Genomic DNA, 19,235 nt, shown 5'->3' on the forward strand with positions numbered 1-19,235 from the left:
AACAACCGGTAATATAACTGTTTTATAAATTCTAACTTTCAGATTTTTCGACAGCATACTGGATGATAAAAGCTTCTCAACCGAATAATAACAGGCATTTTGCATATTTATTCTGTGTTTAATTTCCTTCCGAGTATCATTTATATTTGTTACTCTTGCTTCTAGATATTTGAACTTCTCCATCTCTTCGAAGGATAAATCTCCAATTTTTATATTTCCATTTCGTACAATATTCTAGTCACGAGACATAATCATATACTTTGTCTTTTCGGGATTTACTTCCAAACCTATCTCTTTACTTGCTTCAAGTAAAATTCCCGTGTCTTCCCTAATCGTTTGTGGATTTTCTCCTAACATATTCACGTCATCCGCATAGACAAGCAGCTGATGTAACTCGTTCAATTCCAAACCCTCTCTGTTATTCTGGACTTTCCTAATGGCAAAGAGCAAAGTTAAAAAGTAAAGGTGATAGTGCATCTCTTTGCTTTAGCCCACTGTGAATTGGAAATGCATCTGACAGAAACTGACCTATACGAACTCTGCTGTACGTTTCACTCAGACACATTTTAATTAATCGAACTAGTTTCTTGGGAATACCAAATTCAATAAGAATATCATATAAAATTTCTCTCTTAACCGAGTCATATGCCTTTTTTAAATCTATGAATAACTGATGTACAGCATACTAGTACATACAAAAATAATGAGAAATAATATTGAGTGAAAAGCTTGGGGGAAAAATAGTTATGCAATGGATTCTAGCACATCGTAATATACAAGGAAATGAAAAAGCCGATATGCTTGCTAAGAAAGGCTCCAAAATTAAACAGAAAACAACAATTGCAACAACTGCATTCCCTTATGAATCAATCACTGCCTGCTGAATCACATATAGCTTACGCAGCTACAGAATGCGATCCAGCAGGCAGTGGAATCAATAAAACAAATAATAAAGAAGAACCAGGCGAGTTGGCGCAGACGGTAACGTTTGTGACTCGTATTCGGAAAGTCCTGTGTTCAAATCCCGTGGCCGGCCAATCCGATTGGGGTTTTTCATGATTTCCCTCAGTCACAAAGACAAATGCTGGATTAGAAATTTACATACCAACCTTCAATTGTAGTCAAATTTAGTACATATAGGCCTAACAGAGACTGCCTTCAATTGTAGTCAAATTTAGTATACATAGGCCTAACAGTGACTGCCTCCGTGGTCTGTTGGTCAGTATGCTGGCTTACAGATCAGGAGGTCCCGGGTTCGATTCCCGGGCTCGGCTCTCGGTGAATTTTTATTGAAGAAGAAGAATTCGCTGGGTGTCTAGAGTCTGGAAATTTGTATGATTGTGAATGTGAGTGTGACGGGTTAATATTAATTAACCAATCATCACAAATATAAAAATACATCAGGACTGTCGCTGGACAGTAACCTGAACACACGTTTCAGCGTCACATTGTTGACAAGTAACTCCATCTGTTAGCACAACCATAAAGCATCTAATAGATGCTATAGAGTTACGAACAACGAAAAAAAAAAAAAAAGGCTAAGGCCCAATTGTATAAAACTCCCTGACTAAAGATCAACTTTGATCGAAGATCGAAAAGTGATCCGAGTTCAAACACTTCTTCTATTGTATAAAACTTTTCTGCGATCAAATTACCTTGGTTCAAATGCAATCTAAGTTCACGTGAAAAAGATTTGGCAACATCGCATAAACAGGTGAAATACGTGATGTGTGGACAGGTTTGTTCAGTGTTGCCAATCTAGCGACTTTAACACTTTTTCAACAACAATTTCTTTTAACTTTTATATTGCTTAAATAGGGATTTAGTGACCTTTTTAGCACCCCATAGTGACAAAATTTAATCTTTCTTTGTTGATAATGAGAAATCTAGCGACTTTACAACTACTTTTTGGCCACTTTCCGTACACTCTGTTGGAGACACTGGTTTTTTGTGCAATGTAAATAATGGCGGACAATAAGAAGAAGGTTGACTGTTCTCCAAGTTATCATCAAGTTATGGTGTTTGATACTGCTAAACATAATAAAGCTTTATAAAACGACAATTTTCGTTTAGTAATACAGTTAATTGAACATTTATGAATGTACCTATTATATCCATTAATAATTAATGGTTGTTATAAACATAATATAATTATAGGTTATGTTATTTGATACTGCTGAACACGATAGAGCCTTATAAAATATGATTGTTTGTGTATTAAGGCAAGAAATTGAAAGAAATATATATAAATGTACGTATCATATCTATTAATATTAATAATAATGGATATTTTATTTGCACAACCTGCCACTCGTATATTTCAAACAGAAAAGAAATAACTGAACTTGGATCATCTAACTTAATCGGAGAAATTTCTTCAGTCAAAGTTGACTTTAGTTTGAGACAAATTAATCTCAGATTAGACTTTATACAACACAAAATTCTAAGTTCAGCTGAAACAAGGATCAATTTAACCTCTGATCTAAGATTAAATGGTTTATACAATCGGGCCTAACAGTGTTCAGTTTTCGTACAATATTAGATTAAATGTAACTGATCAAAGAATCTACAAACGTAGGCCTACTTTTTTGGTATAGAAATGGATAATTACTTGAATTAGAAAACACACTAAATTGAGCTCTTTTGCATGAAGATGGTGAGATTCTTATTTTTATTGGCGATATAAACACCCATAAAATTGTATACTTAGTATATTTTCATTCTAAAATATAATGACAATATGAATTAATATTCTGGGGCAACTCATCTGAAGTCAAACATATTTCTGTTTTACAAAAGAAAGTTATAAGTATAATGACTGGTGTGTATAAAAGGATGTCATGTAAAAAGATTATCCAAAATTTAGAAATCTTGACTTTACCTTGCAAGTATACACTTTTCTGATGATGTTTTTCGTTAAAAACAGAGATACATTTAGTATTAATCAAAACATTTACAATATTAATGCGGATGCTTTAGCAAAGAAGGGCAGCACTGCTACTTACAGACCTGTTACTAAATCTACGTATTACTCTGTGAAGAGATTTATTAAATCTACATACTTTGATTTCAACAAACAAAATTTGATAACTCAATCCCAAGGGAAAAATTGGAACTCTCTGCATCAAAATCCACAGTTAATTTCCGATTTACCACGAAAATCGTCTGTAGCTGCATTTAGATTGGCAACAGGCCATGACGTTTGGCCAAACACCTGCATAGAATTTGAATATATCAGTCCCCTAACTGCCCATTGTGCAACTCAAACCAAGAAATGGATTCGGAACACCTCAAAATCTGTGCTTCATTGGCTAGTCATGATAATATCTTTGAAAATATTGGAGTGCAAGAGGTCAAATGACTATTGTCAAACGCCTGGCATTAGAAAACAACAACAACAACATATTATTGCAAGACACAAATCACATATCCATATACCTTTCACCTCGTCTGGTATGTAAAAGGATTTCCCTGTTCCTGTATTACAGTCTTCAATGAACTGCTTAATTAGCTTTAAGCTTCGAAGGACCAAGAGAAAAGGTTCAGAACAGAATTAACAACATTTCTATATAATCATACCTTCTACTCAACTGATGGATTGTTTATTCTTGTAAATTGAATTAATATTATTGATCGCTTCCTATGAGGTTTATGAGGAGGTTGGTTTCGTCTCTTCTGATGGCTCTACTAGACGGGCTGATATCATCATAATTGATCGGCAGAAGGATAAGGGTGTCATTCTTGATCCCACAATCCGTTTCGAGATGCACGAGCAACAGCCACAAGAGGTGTGTTGTGAAAAACAAGTCATCTATGAGCCTTGTTGTCAGCATCACATCACACATTGGACAGTTTTTGGGCTCATGTTCGGTGCCCGTGGCACGATCCCACGAGAAACTTTAAATCAACTTAAACAATTTAAAATTTCTGATGCAACGATTGATGCCATAGGATCTCATGTGTTAAAATCATTCTTAGCTATAATTAGTAATCATTTGTACCCAACAAAATTTTATTGTAAATGATTTCCTATGTTTTCATATCATTTATCTTAATGTTTTCTTTTCCCTTTCAAATTTTCATGCAATTGATTTTCATGATTATTCTTTATGAAATGATTAGTAGGCCGATCTATTCGAACCCTTATTTAGGGCGGCTTTTTTTATTAATAAATAATTTGTATAACGTTTGACTTGTTCCACATCTCAAAGCTACAATGCTAAGTTATATGGAATGCAATAAACGAAATGCAATAAAGAATACATAAATGACAGTATGCGAATTTTCTTTAATCGCGCCTTTCATTTACAATTCATTTAAACTGAATATTCAAAGCATTATACCTTCAATTTTCTCTTCATTTGACTCCCGCTTTTATTCCTGGTTTATTTTCAGCTATTCCACAGAACTCGTTTCTGGTGGCGAGATACACAACGCCGATCTCTATAGGCAACTTATCGTACATCCTGTGTTTTGCGAGGAAGTCTAATTGGATCTCTGCAGGCGTTTTCCGATAGTGTGTGTGCTGTGCTAACATGTGTTTTCACAGAAACCCTTCTCGTTAGGGAACGACGAATGCAGTGATTTAAAAAGTGGACTATGAAACCACTGCTGTGGTAGTCTGGATTTTTACAGGCATTCGAACAATTATGCTTGTATCAATGCATGCGTACGCCCTGGAGCCACGCTGTTCATCTGGCCAATTAATACGCCATGATTGCTCCACTCGTAAAGCGCTGCTATTTTCGTCGTTTTTATCTGTGGAACGAACCAATTGCGAAGTTGTTCCAAACCTACTATCGTTCACAACGTGCTCATACGCGATTTTTTTTACTGATAGTTGTTTAAATTATTTACACACTCTCAAAGCAGAAAAGATTAAAATTTTTATTTCTTTTTCAGATATAACAGTTGTTAAAAAAACTCACTCTGGTTAGTTTGATAAAATGTCACAGGATGGAGGAGTTCCATGCTGGCTTAATGTTTCGTATTCGATCTACAGGGTTCTAAACGGACATTTTTCATTTTATCTATCGTCATTCTTTCTAGAAAATATTTGGATAGTAAAGAAAGAGCAACAACATCAGGTATCAGTAGTAAAGGAGCAACAACGTCACCACAAAAAAAAATAATGGAAAGAAAATAATTTTCATTCGTTTTAATAATTTAACAAAAATATTGGTCTTGTAAACCAAAATTAAGGTATGCCTTTTAAAACTTCAGAAAAAAGATTATATCTTTTCATTAATTCCCAAAATTAATATTTTAAATAAGCTACTTTCTGTAGTAAAGAAGGAGCAACAACGTCAGGTATCAGTAGTAAAGAAAGAGCAACAATGTCAGGTATCGTTAGTAAAGAAGAAGCAACAATGTCAGGTATCAATAGAAAGAAGGAGCAACAACGTCAGGTATCAGTAGTAAAGAAAGAACAACAATGTCAGGTATCGTTAGTAAAGAAGAAGCAACAATGTCAGGTATCAATAGAAAGAAGGAGCAACAACGTCAGGTATCAGTAGTAAAGAAAGAACAACGTCGGGTATCAGTAGTAAAGAAAGAACAACGTTGGGTATCAGTAGTAAAGAAAGAGCAACAATGTCAGGTATCGTTAGTAAAGAAGAAGCAACAATGTCAGGTATCAATAGAAAGAAGGAGCAACAACGTCAGGTATCAGTAGTAAAGAAAGAACAACGTCGGGTATCAGTAGTAAAGAAAGAACAACGTTGGGTATCAGTAGTAAAGAAAGAACAACGTCAGGTATCAGTAGTAAAGAAAGAACAACGTCGGGTATCAGTAGTAAAGAAAGAGCAACAATGTCAGGTATCGTTAGTAAAGAAGAAGCAACAATGTCAGGTATCAATAGAAAGAAGGAGCAACAACGTCAGGTATCAGTAGTAAAGAAAGAACAACGTCGGGTATCAGTAGTAAAGAAAGAACAACGTTGGGTATCAGTAGTAAAGAAAGAACAACGTCAGGTATCAGTAGTAAAGAAAGAACAACGTCGGGTATCAGTAGTAAAGAAAGAGCAACAATGTCAGGTATCGTTAGTAAAGAAGAAGCAACTATGTCAGGTATCAATAGAAAGAAGGAGCAACAACGTCAGGTATCAGTAGTAAAGAAAGAACAACGTTGGGTATCAGTAGTAAAGAAAGAACAACGTCAGGTATCAGTAGTAAAGAAAGAACAACGTCAGGTATCAGTAGTAAAGAAAGAACAACGTCGGGTATCAGTAGTAAAGAAAGAACAACGTCAGGTATCAGTAGTAAAGAAAGAACAACGTCGGGTATCAGTAGTAAAGAAAGAGCAACAATGTCAGGTATCGTTAGCAAAGAAGAAGCAACAATGTCAGGTATCAATAGAAAGAAGGAGCAACAACGTCAGGTATCAGTAGTAAAGAAAGAACAACGTCGGGTATCAGTAGTAAAGAAAGAACAACGTCAGGTATCAGTAGTAAAGAAAGAACAACGTCGGGTATCAGTAGTAAAGAAAGAACAACGTCAGGTATCAGTAGTAAAGAAAGAACGTCGGGTATCAGTAGTAAAGAAAGAACAACGTCGGGTATCAGTAGTAAAGAAAGAACAACGTCAGGTATCAGTAGTAAAGAAAGAACAACGTCAGGTATCAGTAGTAAAGAAAGAACGTCGGGTATCAGTAGTAAAGAAAGAACAACGTCGGGTATCAGTAGTAAAGAAAGAACAACGTCAGGTATCAGTAGTAAAGAAAGAGCAACAATGTCAGGTATCGTTAGTAAAGAAGAAGCAACAATGTCAGGTATCAATAGAAAGAAGGAGCAACAACGTCAGGTATCAGTAGTAAAGAAAGAACAACGTCGGGTATCAGTAGTAAAGAAAGAACAACGTCAGGTATCAGTAGTAAAGAAAGAGCAACAATGTCAGGTATCGTTAGTAAAGAAGAAGCAACAATGTCAGGTATCAATAGAAAGAAGGAGCAACAACGTCAGGTATCAGTAGTAAAGAAAGAACAACGTCGGGTATCAGTAGTAAAGAAAGAACAACGTCAGGTATCAGTAGTAGAGAAAGAACAACGTCAGGTATCAGTAGTAAAGAAGGAGCAACATCGTCAGGTATCAGTAGTAAAGAAAGAACAACGTCAGGTATCAGTAGTGAAGAAGGAACCCGAATTTTTCATTCAGATCGGAATGAGAACTGTTACTAGTGTTATGAATTTACAATATAATTCGTGAAATCCATAAGAAGGGGAACCTTAGTAATTTGTCTTGTGTAATTATTTTACAAGGTGCAATGAATACATATTTCCGAACTGCGCTTGTATTTATTGTATCATTAAACATACATGCGCGTGTTACTGAAGATCATTGCTTTCATGCCTGTTGAGTCGGTCTATCAAACAGCGTCAGATTGCCTTTAAGAACTGAGTTTCTACACGTGATTTTGTGTAAACACGTCAAGGACCCGTATCGATTTTTTCTGAAATCTCTCCATGTACGTCTTTCGCCTAGTCTTCTTCTCTGCCTTTCAAGTGATGCATGTAATATAGATTCCAGGCGTTTCTCTGGTTCTAGATAAAATTCTCCCTTTCCTATGCCCTGTGTGTTGCCTATATTCAGGGCAGTCAGGAGTTTATCGATTTCCCCTTGTATTTTCTTACTAAATTTATACTTAATTATGAAATACACTGATTTGAAGAAGATAAGATGCAGCATTTTCAATAATGTGTCATAACACAATGTTATAAAACGTAGAAATATGTCTGTAATGCCTTCATCCATTCAAAAGTTCGCCCATAACTAACTTCCCAACCGTTACATTTCGGACATAGGAATATCAGGTGAAATCGATGTAGATTACCCCAAACTACTTACTTACTGGCTTTTAAGGAACCCGGAGGTTCATTGCCGCCCTCACATAAGCCCGCCATTGGTCCCTATCCTGAGCAAGATTAATCCATTCTCTATCATCATATCCCACCTCCCTCATCCATTTTAATATTATCTTCCCATCTACGTCTTGGCCTCCCTAGAGGTCTTTTTCCCTCCGGCCTCCCAACTAACACTCTATATACATTTCTGGATTCGCCCATACGTGCTACATGCCCTGCCCATCTCAAACGTCTAGATTTAATATTCCTAATTATGCCAGGTGTGTTCAGGATTGAATGAGCGTCTGCAAGCAAGTCACCATTCTCATCCTTGATCACGTTTACCCTTGCCTGATATCCATTCTTGAATTCCTTTATGCCCTTATATAAATCTGTAATGTTTTTATTTCTACTATTTGTTTCTACCTCATTCAGTTTTTCCTTCAAGTAATCCCTATTTTTTTCCTAAGCGTACGATTTGCTTCCCGTCTTTTATTGAAATAATTATCTCTATTCGCCTCAACTGGATCCTGTAAGAATTTCAATTTTTCCTCTTTCCTTCTTTCTACTACCATGCAACAATCTTCATCAAACCACGGTTTCTTTTTCTTAGTTTCATAATAACCTATGCTCTGTTCAGCTGCAATTTTGATATTACCTCGGATATTTTCCCACACGCTATTAACATCTAACTCTTCCTCAACTTCATCGGAACTTGCTAATATGGCAAACCTATTTGAAATTTCGACCTGACAATGTTGCTTAGTTTCCTCGTCCTTTAATTTCGGAATATTGAATCTTTTAATATTAACTTGTTGCTCTACTCGCTTGGCTACTGATAGTTTTTCTCTTAGTTCTCCAATTACCAAATAATGGTCAGAATTACAGTCTGCCCCCTGAAGGTTCGAATGTCTACTATACTAGTATGTCGTCTTTTATCTATCAAGATGTGATCTATCTGGGTACCCCAAACTACATTACCCTAAAACATTTTACATTAATAATTCTGAGACGTTCTGTATAAATAACAGGAAATGAAAAAGTAAGCAATTACGATTAAAATTAATAGATTAATAACAATAAAACAAATAAGTATAATGACTGATTAGATTAAAATAGATACAATAACATTATTATAGAAATATAAGGTATTTCAAAAGTCAGTTCAAGCATTAAACAGCTATAAATTTTATAATATTTGCTATAAATATTATATTTAATATATTTATAATATTTATAGTGGTTTAATGTTTAAAGTTACTTTTGAAATACCCTATATAATCATTAAATAAAGAAGATAAACACAAGTGAATAAGAAGAATGAAACGAATGCACATCTTTCTAAAGAAGTGGCTTTTCGTCTTATTACATGGTCGCTCGTAGCATGCATGGTAAGAAGGACACACATTCACTCCGGAATCTATCTAGAAGTGACTGGAAATACAAACTGCCAGTCAGATCGTAAGCAGATTGTCTAGGCACCCGGTACACTGCAATCTTTAATCATTAACAAAAACGTAGGATCCTTACTTCGAGGATTTCCCCATGCTCAGAGTATTTGAAGAGAATGTTGTTCGTCCAACAGTCGCCGTGGCACAGCACTGCCAACGGTTCCCGGGGCTCGACCAGCGACACCATGCGGCTGAAGAACGTGCTGTTGTCCACGAAGTCCCGGAACTTGTCCAGGTAGCGCGTGTCGTCCCCCAGTGTCTCTCGTACCTGCGGACATTATACGATCATCAAATGTTGTGTCTTTTCTGCACCTCTGATATACTGTACTAATACCATAAGGGTCTTTTAATTTAATTTACTGTAGGCCTATGTCTTCATAAGAAATACAGTAGAACCTCTATTATCCGTGGTAATGAAGGGGGTGAACTGATCGGTTAATCGAAAAAATCGGATAATCCGTACCATAAAATATATTCATACATTTAGTGAATAAATGCTTACACTTTCGTAATTTCCTCCAAGATCTTGTATTGAACACGCTAGGTAGTGGATCAGAAGTTCAGTGATTTAAATCTGGTTATTAACAATGGGTTTTTAAGGGTCAAAGAAACTCCTTGTAATGGCTATCAGTGGAAAAATAGGAATAGTGGAGGTCTCGTGTCGTAGAGTTACATACTTTATACACTTTATCCTGATTTTGACTACAATATCATATTCTGAGTTGAGCCACAGTTTATCGTTCTCCAAACCACTCAGTTATTTGTAGCCTACTTTTTTAATACTTAGCACAACACGATTTTTTTAAAAGCAAGGAAGTCATTTTACACGGAATTTATACAGTAGGACAACCCAACAGTAGACCATATAGTGTAAGGGAAAAGTCTTGTAACAACCCTCTCTAGAAAAAATAACGTGGTAATATAATGTACAGTACTTCGTGTATAGAAAAAAAACGACATAAAGACAGTCGGATAATCCGCCAATCGTTTAATACGGTGGCGGATAAACGGGGTTCTACTGTAAAGGAAATACAGTAGTTAAGATCGATTTTGAATTCATAGTCATTTTGTGCGTTCGATTTCAAATATAGACTATACAAGTTGCAATCAATATATTCCCGAACTGCGCTTGTATTTTTTGTATCATTAAACATACATGCGCATGTCATTGAAGATCATTGCTTCCATGTCTGTTGAGTCAGTCTATCAAACAGCGTCAGATTGTATTTAAGAACTGAGCTTCTACACGTGATTTTGTGGAAACACGTCAAGGGCCCATTGTTGAGATTTTTCCTGTAATCTCTCTAATAATAATAATTTATTTAATCTGACAGGGCTAAGGCCATTAGGCCTTCTCTTCCGCCCAGCCAGACTCTAATTCTAATTGAATACAATTGCTTACATAGTTATTACATTAATATCTAGACCATAAAACAACATGAAAGTAAATAATGAAAGTTGGATAACTAATGTTAGTGTGACAATAATAAACATTGGTAAGAAATAGTTATAATAATAATAATAATAATAATAATAATAATAATAATAATAATAATAATAATAATAATAATAATAATAATAGTAATGAGATAATTTAAATATTTATTCTGTGATATATATAACCATTAAACATTGAGAAACCTGAAAGAGCTATTATTGTTAACAAGAATTGTTAGAAAATATTTCGTTAGTCTATTCTTAAATTGGTTTGATGTCTGACAGTCCCTGACGTTACTCGGTAGGGTATTCCAAAGTCGAGGAACAGCCACAGTGAAAGAAGATGAATATGAGGATGTTCGGTGGGAGGGAATGGATAATATTGAGGAGTGTTGTGATCGTGTGTCTAGGTTATGATGGGTGGATAAATTTTGAAAACGAGACTCAAGATAGACAGGAGTGGAGAAATGCAATATGTGAAAGAGAAGGGAATGACAGTGGATTTTTCTACGATCTTCTAGACGGAACCAGGACAACATTTCGAGGGATGGTGTTACGTGATCAGCCCGGCGAATATTGCAGACGAAACAGACGCACATATTATGAACACGTTGTAGTCTCTGTGCCGAAGTAACGCTTAGGTCAGTAAGCAGGATATCACAGTAATCGAAGTGGGGCATCACGAGTGTTTGCACTAACATTTTTTTTTTCATGGAAAAGGGTAGAAAATTCTTCAATCGCCTAAACGAGTGGATTAATGAGAATACTTTTTTTGCAGGTTTCTGCAACTATATACGCCTTATAGCTTGTCTTCTTCTCTGTTCTTCAAGCGATGCATTTAGTATAGATTCCAGGCGTTTCCCTGGTTCTAGATAACTTGTCCCTTTCCTAAGTTATGTATGTTGCCTAGATTCAAGGCAGTCCGGAAACTTATTGATTTCCACTTTTACGTATTAATTTTGTACTAGATTATAATACTTCATGCATAACTGTTAATTTCCTGTGGCAACCCTGACCATGGTGAAGGCGTTGCGGGTGGCCGCCCGGTAGTAGCCTCGGTACCAGTCCTCGTTCTCGGGCATGAAGAGCGCCTCCTGCACGCTGTCGGCCACGCTGCTGGCGAACTCCCGCGGCCTGCAGAGCTTCATGGCCAGCGACAGGGCGTGCAGGAGGGCCAGCTCGCGCATGGTGGCGCGGCAGTGCGCGGAGTCGAGCCCCGCCTTGCGGTCCGTCATCACGAAGCCCCGCGCGCACAGGTCCTCCAGCACCAGCTCGGTGTCGTGGGCCAGGTAGCAGCGCGGCACGGCTCGGAACGGGGTCGTCACTGCGCACGAAGCCTGCAAACGGAGACAATTTCAACATTTCTTTTCCCTGACTACTCCTTTACTTCCTTTTCCATCTTCTTCTTCTGCTGAACCTCCCCTCCTTTCAGTATCTACATCTGATATTTCTTTTCATTTAACCTTTCTTTCCTTCAGCAATATTTCATCTCTTACTTATTCTTATTTCAAGCTTAAGGATACATTTGAATTTTCTTAACCAGTTGAGCTAGCATTTATTTATTTATTGAATTATTGATTTATTGATTGATTTATTTATTTACTTATTTATTTGTTTGTTTATTTATTTATTTGTTTATTTATTTGTTTGTTTATTTATTGTTTTATTTTTTGTGTATTTGTTTGTTTGTTTATTTGTTTGTTTGTTTATTTGTTTGTTTATTTGTTTGTTTGTTTGTTTATTTATTTATTTATTTGTTTATTTGTTTGTTTGTTTATTTGTTTGTTTGTTTATTTATTTGCTTATTTGTTTGTTTATTTATTTGTGTAGTTGTTTAATTATTTATTTGTTTGTTTATTTATTTGTTTGTTTATTTGTTTATTTGTTTATTTATTTATTTATTTATTTATTTATTTAAAGGTCTGAATGAAATTACAGCAGGAAGTTTGGTGATTTAATGTTGTAAATCGTGTTTTACTGTGATGAAAATGTGTTTAGGGGATCATAGATATAGAGATCAGGTAGGAAGTTATAAAAAAAGTTGGGAAATTAAAAAGGGGCTAGTTAATAAATATAGTTACCGATTGAAGTTTACTGTAAAGAAGTAAATCTTCGAAAGTGATGTAGTGAAGTTTATGAAAGATGATCTTAGTGACAGTATTTATAATTTTTTTTTTCAGAGTGTTGATTGTGGTTAAGAAATGAATGATCAACTAAAGTGAACTAGATACTCATGTCAAGATTTAATAAGATTATAATTACGTATATTAGGTAGAAAAAAGATCCCAATGATTATAACCGGGTGGAGAGTTACGAGTTAGATGTAATGTAGAAAGACGGAATTATGTATAAATTTAGTTAGCAAGATTAGAATGCTGGAAGGAACGTAAGTGTGTAACGAACAGATGGTGGGTATTTAAGATCATTAAGAAGAAATTGACTGTTTGGAGTTAAGTTAACAGCGAGAGTAGATGAGTTATATTTTAACAGGCTGTGGGGATTGCATGCTAATTGTAGTTATATTAATAGAAAGTTATGGTGAAACCCGTATACATAAGTTGTGGTACACCATAACTAATATAAATGTTGATGACAAATAAATATATATCTATCTATTTACTTATTTGTTTATTTATTTAATTATTTATTTGATATTTTGCCACAATAATAAGTCAAAGACTGAACAATCAAGACTTCACATTTTTCGTAATATCATTATATGACTTATTTGAATTAACATAAAATGAATTCAAAATTCAAATTTGTATAGTGTTTTATAGTTTTTGTTTTGAGGGAAGTCCACGTATAGCTTCTTGTCAGCGCTACCGGACAGTAATATGTATTTACCAGAAAGTCAGTTCAGATCTGTTTAGCAAACAGGGGGAAGGGGTGACTGTACTGTTGATTGACTGAATGCAAGGGGAGAAGAGCCGAGTTAAGAGCAAAGGGAACCCAATCTTTATATTCCGACCGCAAACTGCATAGTAATAAAAATAAACTACATTACTCTACGAAACTGGTCGTGTCGCTGCGCATAGAGATTTATACACTACATACCAACTATAAAAATAAATTATTGTTTTAGCCATTTGTTTCTATTTATCTCCCCTAAAAGGCGTTACTCGCAATGTACACGGCGTTGCCAAGGATACATATAGCTACTCTGTTCATACTAAATTCATGTACCGAGAAAAATAAAAACTGAAACAAGAGCGATTTTCGTTTACTTTATGGTAAGGAATTTAAAAAAGAAACACATGATTCAGCGACAACTTTTGTACTATAATGCACATTTCTTTCTTTCTTTGTCGTATTTAATGTCGTTATTTTGACAGATTTACATTATAATGCGGTGCAAGGATATATACCACTGTACAAACACTAGACTGTCTCACAATGCAGGCATCTCTGACCATGTGGCCAGCACGATGCAGAGAGGTTACAGGACTATTACAGAATACCCCGTATATGACGTATAGAAACGCTGTGTCCTACACTGCGCCTGTCATAAGCTGCCGAAGTTCAAAGAGTTTGTCGGGCGTTGCATGGGTGCAGTTCACCTCAGTTTGTTGTGAGCTACTGAAGTGATTACTCATTTGTGCGTAGTGTAGTGTTTTCTTTACAATTGTTTCATAGTAATGTGTAATATATAGCAGGGAATGCCTGTACTTTTAAGTTATGCATAGAATGGGAGAAAATATTCGCCAAGTAGCTACCTATTTAGAACATTTCGCAAGATTATATTTTGAATTTCTTTTGTAACACAGATAAGATGCACTTGTAATCATTTTTAAATCGTTTATAAACATTTTCCCGCTAAACAGGTATTTTCCCCGCTATTTTCTGCAATTAGAATTAGCTGCAAAACGATAATAATAAGCATCCCGTTCTTAGCAGAGATGATCACAGTTATAGCATCTCTGGATTTAGTACATAACGATCCGCGAAAGCGTTCCAACAGCGTCCAGTCCAGTTTCAATCCCATAGCAGATGCTCAACTAGCGCATGATGGTACAGGATCCGTACATGAACTGATCCATGAACCGCTTGTTGGAACGAACCTATTCTCAGTTAGGTGAAACTCCATGTATTAGTGGGAGTACCTGGAACTCCAGGAGCACCGGAAGGGCCTGCGTGTAGAACGCCACCTCGTTCCTGAAGAGAACCTCTGACTTGAACGCTTGACGTCGGGCGGGATTGTCAGGCAGGCACTTGTAGATAAGGGAGCGTTTCCAAGGCTCCCCATTTTGATCCACACCCTGGACACGAACCCGGTATAGCATGGCTGTGTAATTGTCTCCACGACCTGATCCAGTGGCAACCTACAACAAACAAGAAAATCTAACCCTTTGGTAAAGGTTTCAGTAACAGTGAAACCCTTTAACAGAAAGAGAAAAAGGTTTGACACATGTATAATCCAGGAAATTTAACTTGGCATCACTCTTATACCATGCATTTACATTATTTTTGCCGGCAATATATTTTACAATGCCACTTGAATTGTTTCTACGCAATACTTAACAAAGAAGATCACAGTATATGTCAGCTTTACTAATTTCTAGTTTTTGGAGCGTCGAAACGAGAAGTTTTCTATGAGCGAGACGAAAGCAGCTAGGGAAGTAAGAGAAATTCAGCGCTGACATTTAAGGAAGAACAAAAGTCACTTGGACTTCTCGTGCAAAAGTTGTCTGCTAGCGATAAATTAGCAACATGTTCTCGTAGACTGTACAGTATATCTTATCTTGTCAGATCAATTTGGTTAAATATCGTTTCGTGGACCAGCATTTAGTTCGCGTGTTGTTAACATTTACAGGTATTACTGTTATGTTATACCCAAATCTTCCATAATACTCGCACTTTAAATATACTGGTGAAAAACTTTACGCTCTGAACATAGCTCAGTGTGGTTTTAGGCGCAATACGTGTAGATCGACTATTGATAAGATTTTTTGTATTCGACAGATATTGGAGAAAAAAATGGGAGTAAAAGGGTACAGTACATCAATTATTCATAGATTTCAAAAAGGCATATAACTCGGTTAAGACAGAAGTTTTATATAATATTCTTATTCAATTTGGTATTCCCAAGAAACTAATTCAATTCATTAAAATGTGTCTCAGTGAAACGTACAGAAGAGTCCATATAGGTCAGTTTCTGTTATATGATTTTCCAATTCACTGCGCGCTAAAGCAAGGAGATGCACTATCACCTTTACTTTTTAACTTTTCTCTACAATATGCCATTAGGAAAGTCCAGGATAACAGAGGATTTGGAATTGAACGGGTTACATCAGCTCCTGTTTAAGTGGATGACGTGAATATGTTAGGAGAAAATACACAAACGATTAGGGAAAACACAGGAATTTTACTGGAAGCAAGTAAAGCGATAGGTTTGAAAGTAAATCCTGAAAAGAGAAAGTATATGATTATGTCTCGTGACCAGAATATTGTACGAGATGGAAATATAAAAATCGGCAGTTTATCTTTTGAAGAGGTGGAAAAATTCAAATATCTTGGAGCAACAGTAACAAATATAAATGATACTCGGGAGGAAATTAAACACAGATTAAATATGGGAAAAGCTTGTTATTATTCGGTTGAAAAGCTTTTGTCATCCAGTTTGCTGTCGAAAAATCTGAAAGTTAGAATTTATAAAACAATTATATTACCGGTTGTTCTGTAGGGTTGTGAAACTTGGACTCTCACTTTGAGAGAGAAACAGAGGTTAAGGGTGTTTGAGAATAAGGTGATTAGGAAAATATTTGGGGCTGAGAGGGATGATGTTACAGGAGAATGGAGAAAGTTACACAACACAGAACTGCACGCATTGTATTCTTCATCTGATATAATTAGGAACATTAAATCTAGACGTTTGAGATGGGCAGGGCATGTAGCACGTATGGGCGAATTCAGAAATGCATATAGAATGTTAGTTGGAAGACCGGAGGGAATAAGACCTTTGGGGAGGCCGAGACGTAGATGGGAGGATAACCTTACAATGGATTTGACGAAGGTGGGATATGATGATAGAGACTGGATTAATCTTGCTCAGGATAAGGGCCGATGGCGGGCTTATGTGAGGGAGGCAATGAACCTCCGGGTTCATTAAAAGCCATAGGTACGTAAGTAAGTCTAGTTTAAAGATTATCTCATCAAGAACTATCAATAAAACTCAAGCTCTTTATATAATTTGTTTTATTTTTATGACTATTTTTCATATGGTATGTAATAATGTGTAAAAAACGATAGGCTACATTGTAAGTTATGTTATGTTCGGGTTCTCTAAAACCCATTTGTAAGTAAGTAAGTAATTTATTATTATTATTACTATTATTATTATTATTATTATTATTATTATTATTATTATTATTATTATTATTATATGTCTTCAGGTGTGAGTCTCCTTAAGGTATTCAACTAAATAATAATTTGCGTAGGTCACAGAGTTAGAAAGTAAGCAGAGTATAAGTTGAAATTCGAACTGAAATCTGAGAGTTTTAGTACAGGCCTTCAGCCATAAAGTAGAGCCTGGGTTGATCGATTTATTGCTTCTACCATTTTAAACAATGCCGTACAATCCAGAGCATGGTAAATACGACTCTATTGCGATTACTACATGACAAACCATATATTTCCATTCGTTATTGTGCGAAAATTATTTACTATCCATAAATTTAGTTAACACCCCATTACGTCTCACTATATCATTTATTGTGTAGTTTATTTGGTACCCAGACTGTTCTCTTCTAATTTGGAAGGATAATAATAAACATCAGGCTTATTCCTCGCCCACTGACGCAGGCTAATTCATACCACTCAATCTGTATTAACTAATAATACTATTGTAATTTATACTTTGTTACTGTTCTCCTTCAAGGATTAAGACTCTGATTATTACGTCCGGTGTTAAACATAAGTGTTCATACGTAACATGTTTCTAGTATTGTAATATAACCTCTTGACGTAATCCATAGGCCTATACCTCTGACTGAGGTTCTGGCTGATATGTACATCTATTAACAGGCAGTAGGCTTACATCTCACTTGACAATATGTGTCAGCGGAAGAACAATTTGCTTGCTCTTTCGGTATACTTTCATATACTTGCAGCCGCCAAATTACTCTCCAAGGAACGACCACTCGTATAAATTGAGGGAAAGAAGGCAGAGGACGGACACTGGAAAGTTTTCTTTTCTCAATCGTACTATCAGGGACTGGAATGCTTTACCTGCAGACTTACTAAAGGCTTTACCAACAACCAAAAATGTATTTAAAAATAGGCTTAAGGACCTTACTAATAGACGGTAATTATACACAGTATTTAAAGGGTGTAAATTATATGTTGTTATTGAAGTGTTGTATCAGTGAAGAATTATGTTGTGTCAGTGAAGTGTGTTGTATCAGTGAAGAAGTATGTCGTGTCAGTGAAGTGTGTTGTGTAAGTGAAACGTGTTCCTGTCAGTGAAGCTGTATAGGTTATAGTGGCAGTGCAAAGTATTTGAACAGTGAAATGTTTTTGAAGTGTTAGTGAAATCAGGATAGAATCAGTGAAATGTGTCGTAGTTCCAGTGCAGTGAGTGAGTTGACAGCGAAATGAGTGTAATGTTGAAAGGTACTTGTGCCGATATGAACATATACTCGTGGGTTTTAGTTCGATCTTAGTTTTAAGATACAAATTAGAATATTTCAAATGTTATTTTAAGTGATCGTTTCATTTAATTTAGTATATTCCCTGTTGTTGTTATTATTATTATTATTATTATTATTATTATTATTATTAGTAGTAGTAGTAGTATTAATTATTAGTATTATCATTAATTGTATTTTTAATTAATAAGTTTATTATTGTCATTATTGAGTGTAATTAGTTACCACTGCCACCGGGTATATACCCATTGCAGTGTGAATAAATACATACATACAACGTTTTATGTTTGATATGTCACTAAATGGAAATTACTTAATTACTTATGTTACTAGTCAGCGATGTAAGCAATGAGAGGGAAAAGAACTGGTACTCTACCCTAATAACTCCTGGCTTAGTTTCCTCATAAATGATGCCTTATTGGTGTCACTTATGAGATTCCAACATGTCTTCGTACTGCTGTCTAAACATACATATAATGCACAATATGTACAGACCCAAAAACAAAATTTGGGCCACCTGAATTTTCTTTTTGGGTCTGTACAAGAAAGTGACGAACATTCTTGGAAGAGTATTCTCTAACGCCTTGAGAAATCGGAACAAATATCACGAAGTTATAGTGTTATGACTTATGACGGTATGCTTATCTCGTTTCTAGTATCATCAATAAGTAAAATTATTGTTGGTCGAGTTTTTGCATATCTCATCCATATACTTTTTGCATGCAAGATGTGGTTTAATCCAGTTTTGGTTCTACAAAATCAGAGTGCGCTTGCAAGAGGTATACATTGTCACAGCAATTTCACGACTTCAACGACCCTAACTTCATTGTCACAAGTGTTTGAATACATTCAGTTTTGGTTCTAC

The 19,235-nt window shown here is 35.7% G+C and overlaps 1 protein-coding gene across 2 annotated transcripts in view; it reads right to left on the reverse strand.

Annotated features, from left to right (window-relative positions):
- Positions 1-19,235, reverse strand: part of LOC138697516 (uncharacterized) — a 54,740-nt gene that overhangs the window by 5,230 nt on the left and 30,275 nt on the right. For both annotated transcript variants that reach the window (XM_069822820.1, XM_069822819.1), the window contains exons 2-4: positions 14,828-15,046; positions 11,741-12,061; positions 9,367-9,555 (exon numbers count right to left, since the gene is read on the reverse strand). In XM_069822820.1, coding sequence (XP_069678921.1) covers positions 9,367-9,555; positions 11,741-12,061; positions 14,828-15,007 — 690 coding nt within the window. In that variant the 5' untranslated portion in view covers positions 15,008-15,046. The remainder of the gene's footprint in view (positions 1-9,366; positions 9,556-11,740; positions 12,062-14,827; positions 15,047-19,235) is intronic.

Source organism: Periplaneta americana, chromosome 4 (genome assembly GCF_040183065.1).
Source record: "Periplaneta americana isolate PAMFEO1 chromosome 4, P.americana_PAMFEO1_priV1, whole genome shotgun sequence".
Lineage (NCBI taxonomy): Eukaryota > Metazoa > Arthropoda > Insecta > Blattodea > Blattidae > Periplaneta > Periplaneta americana.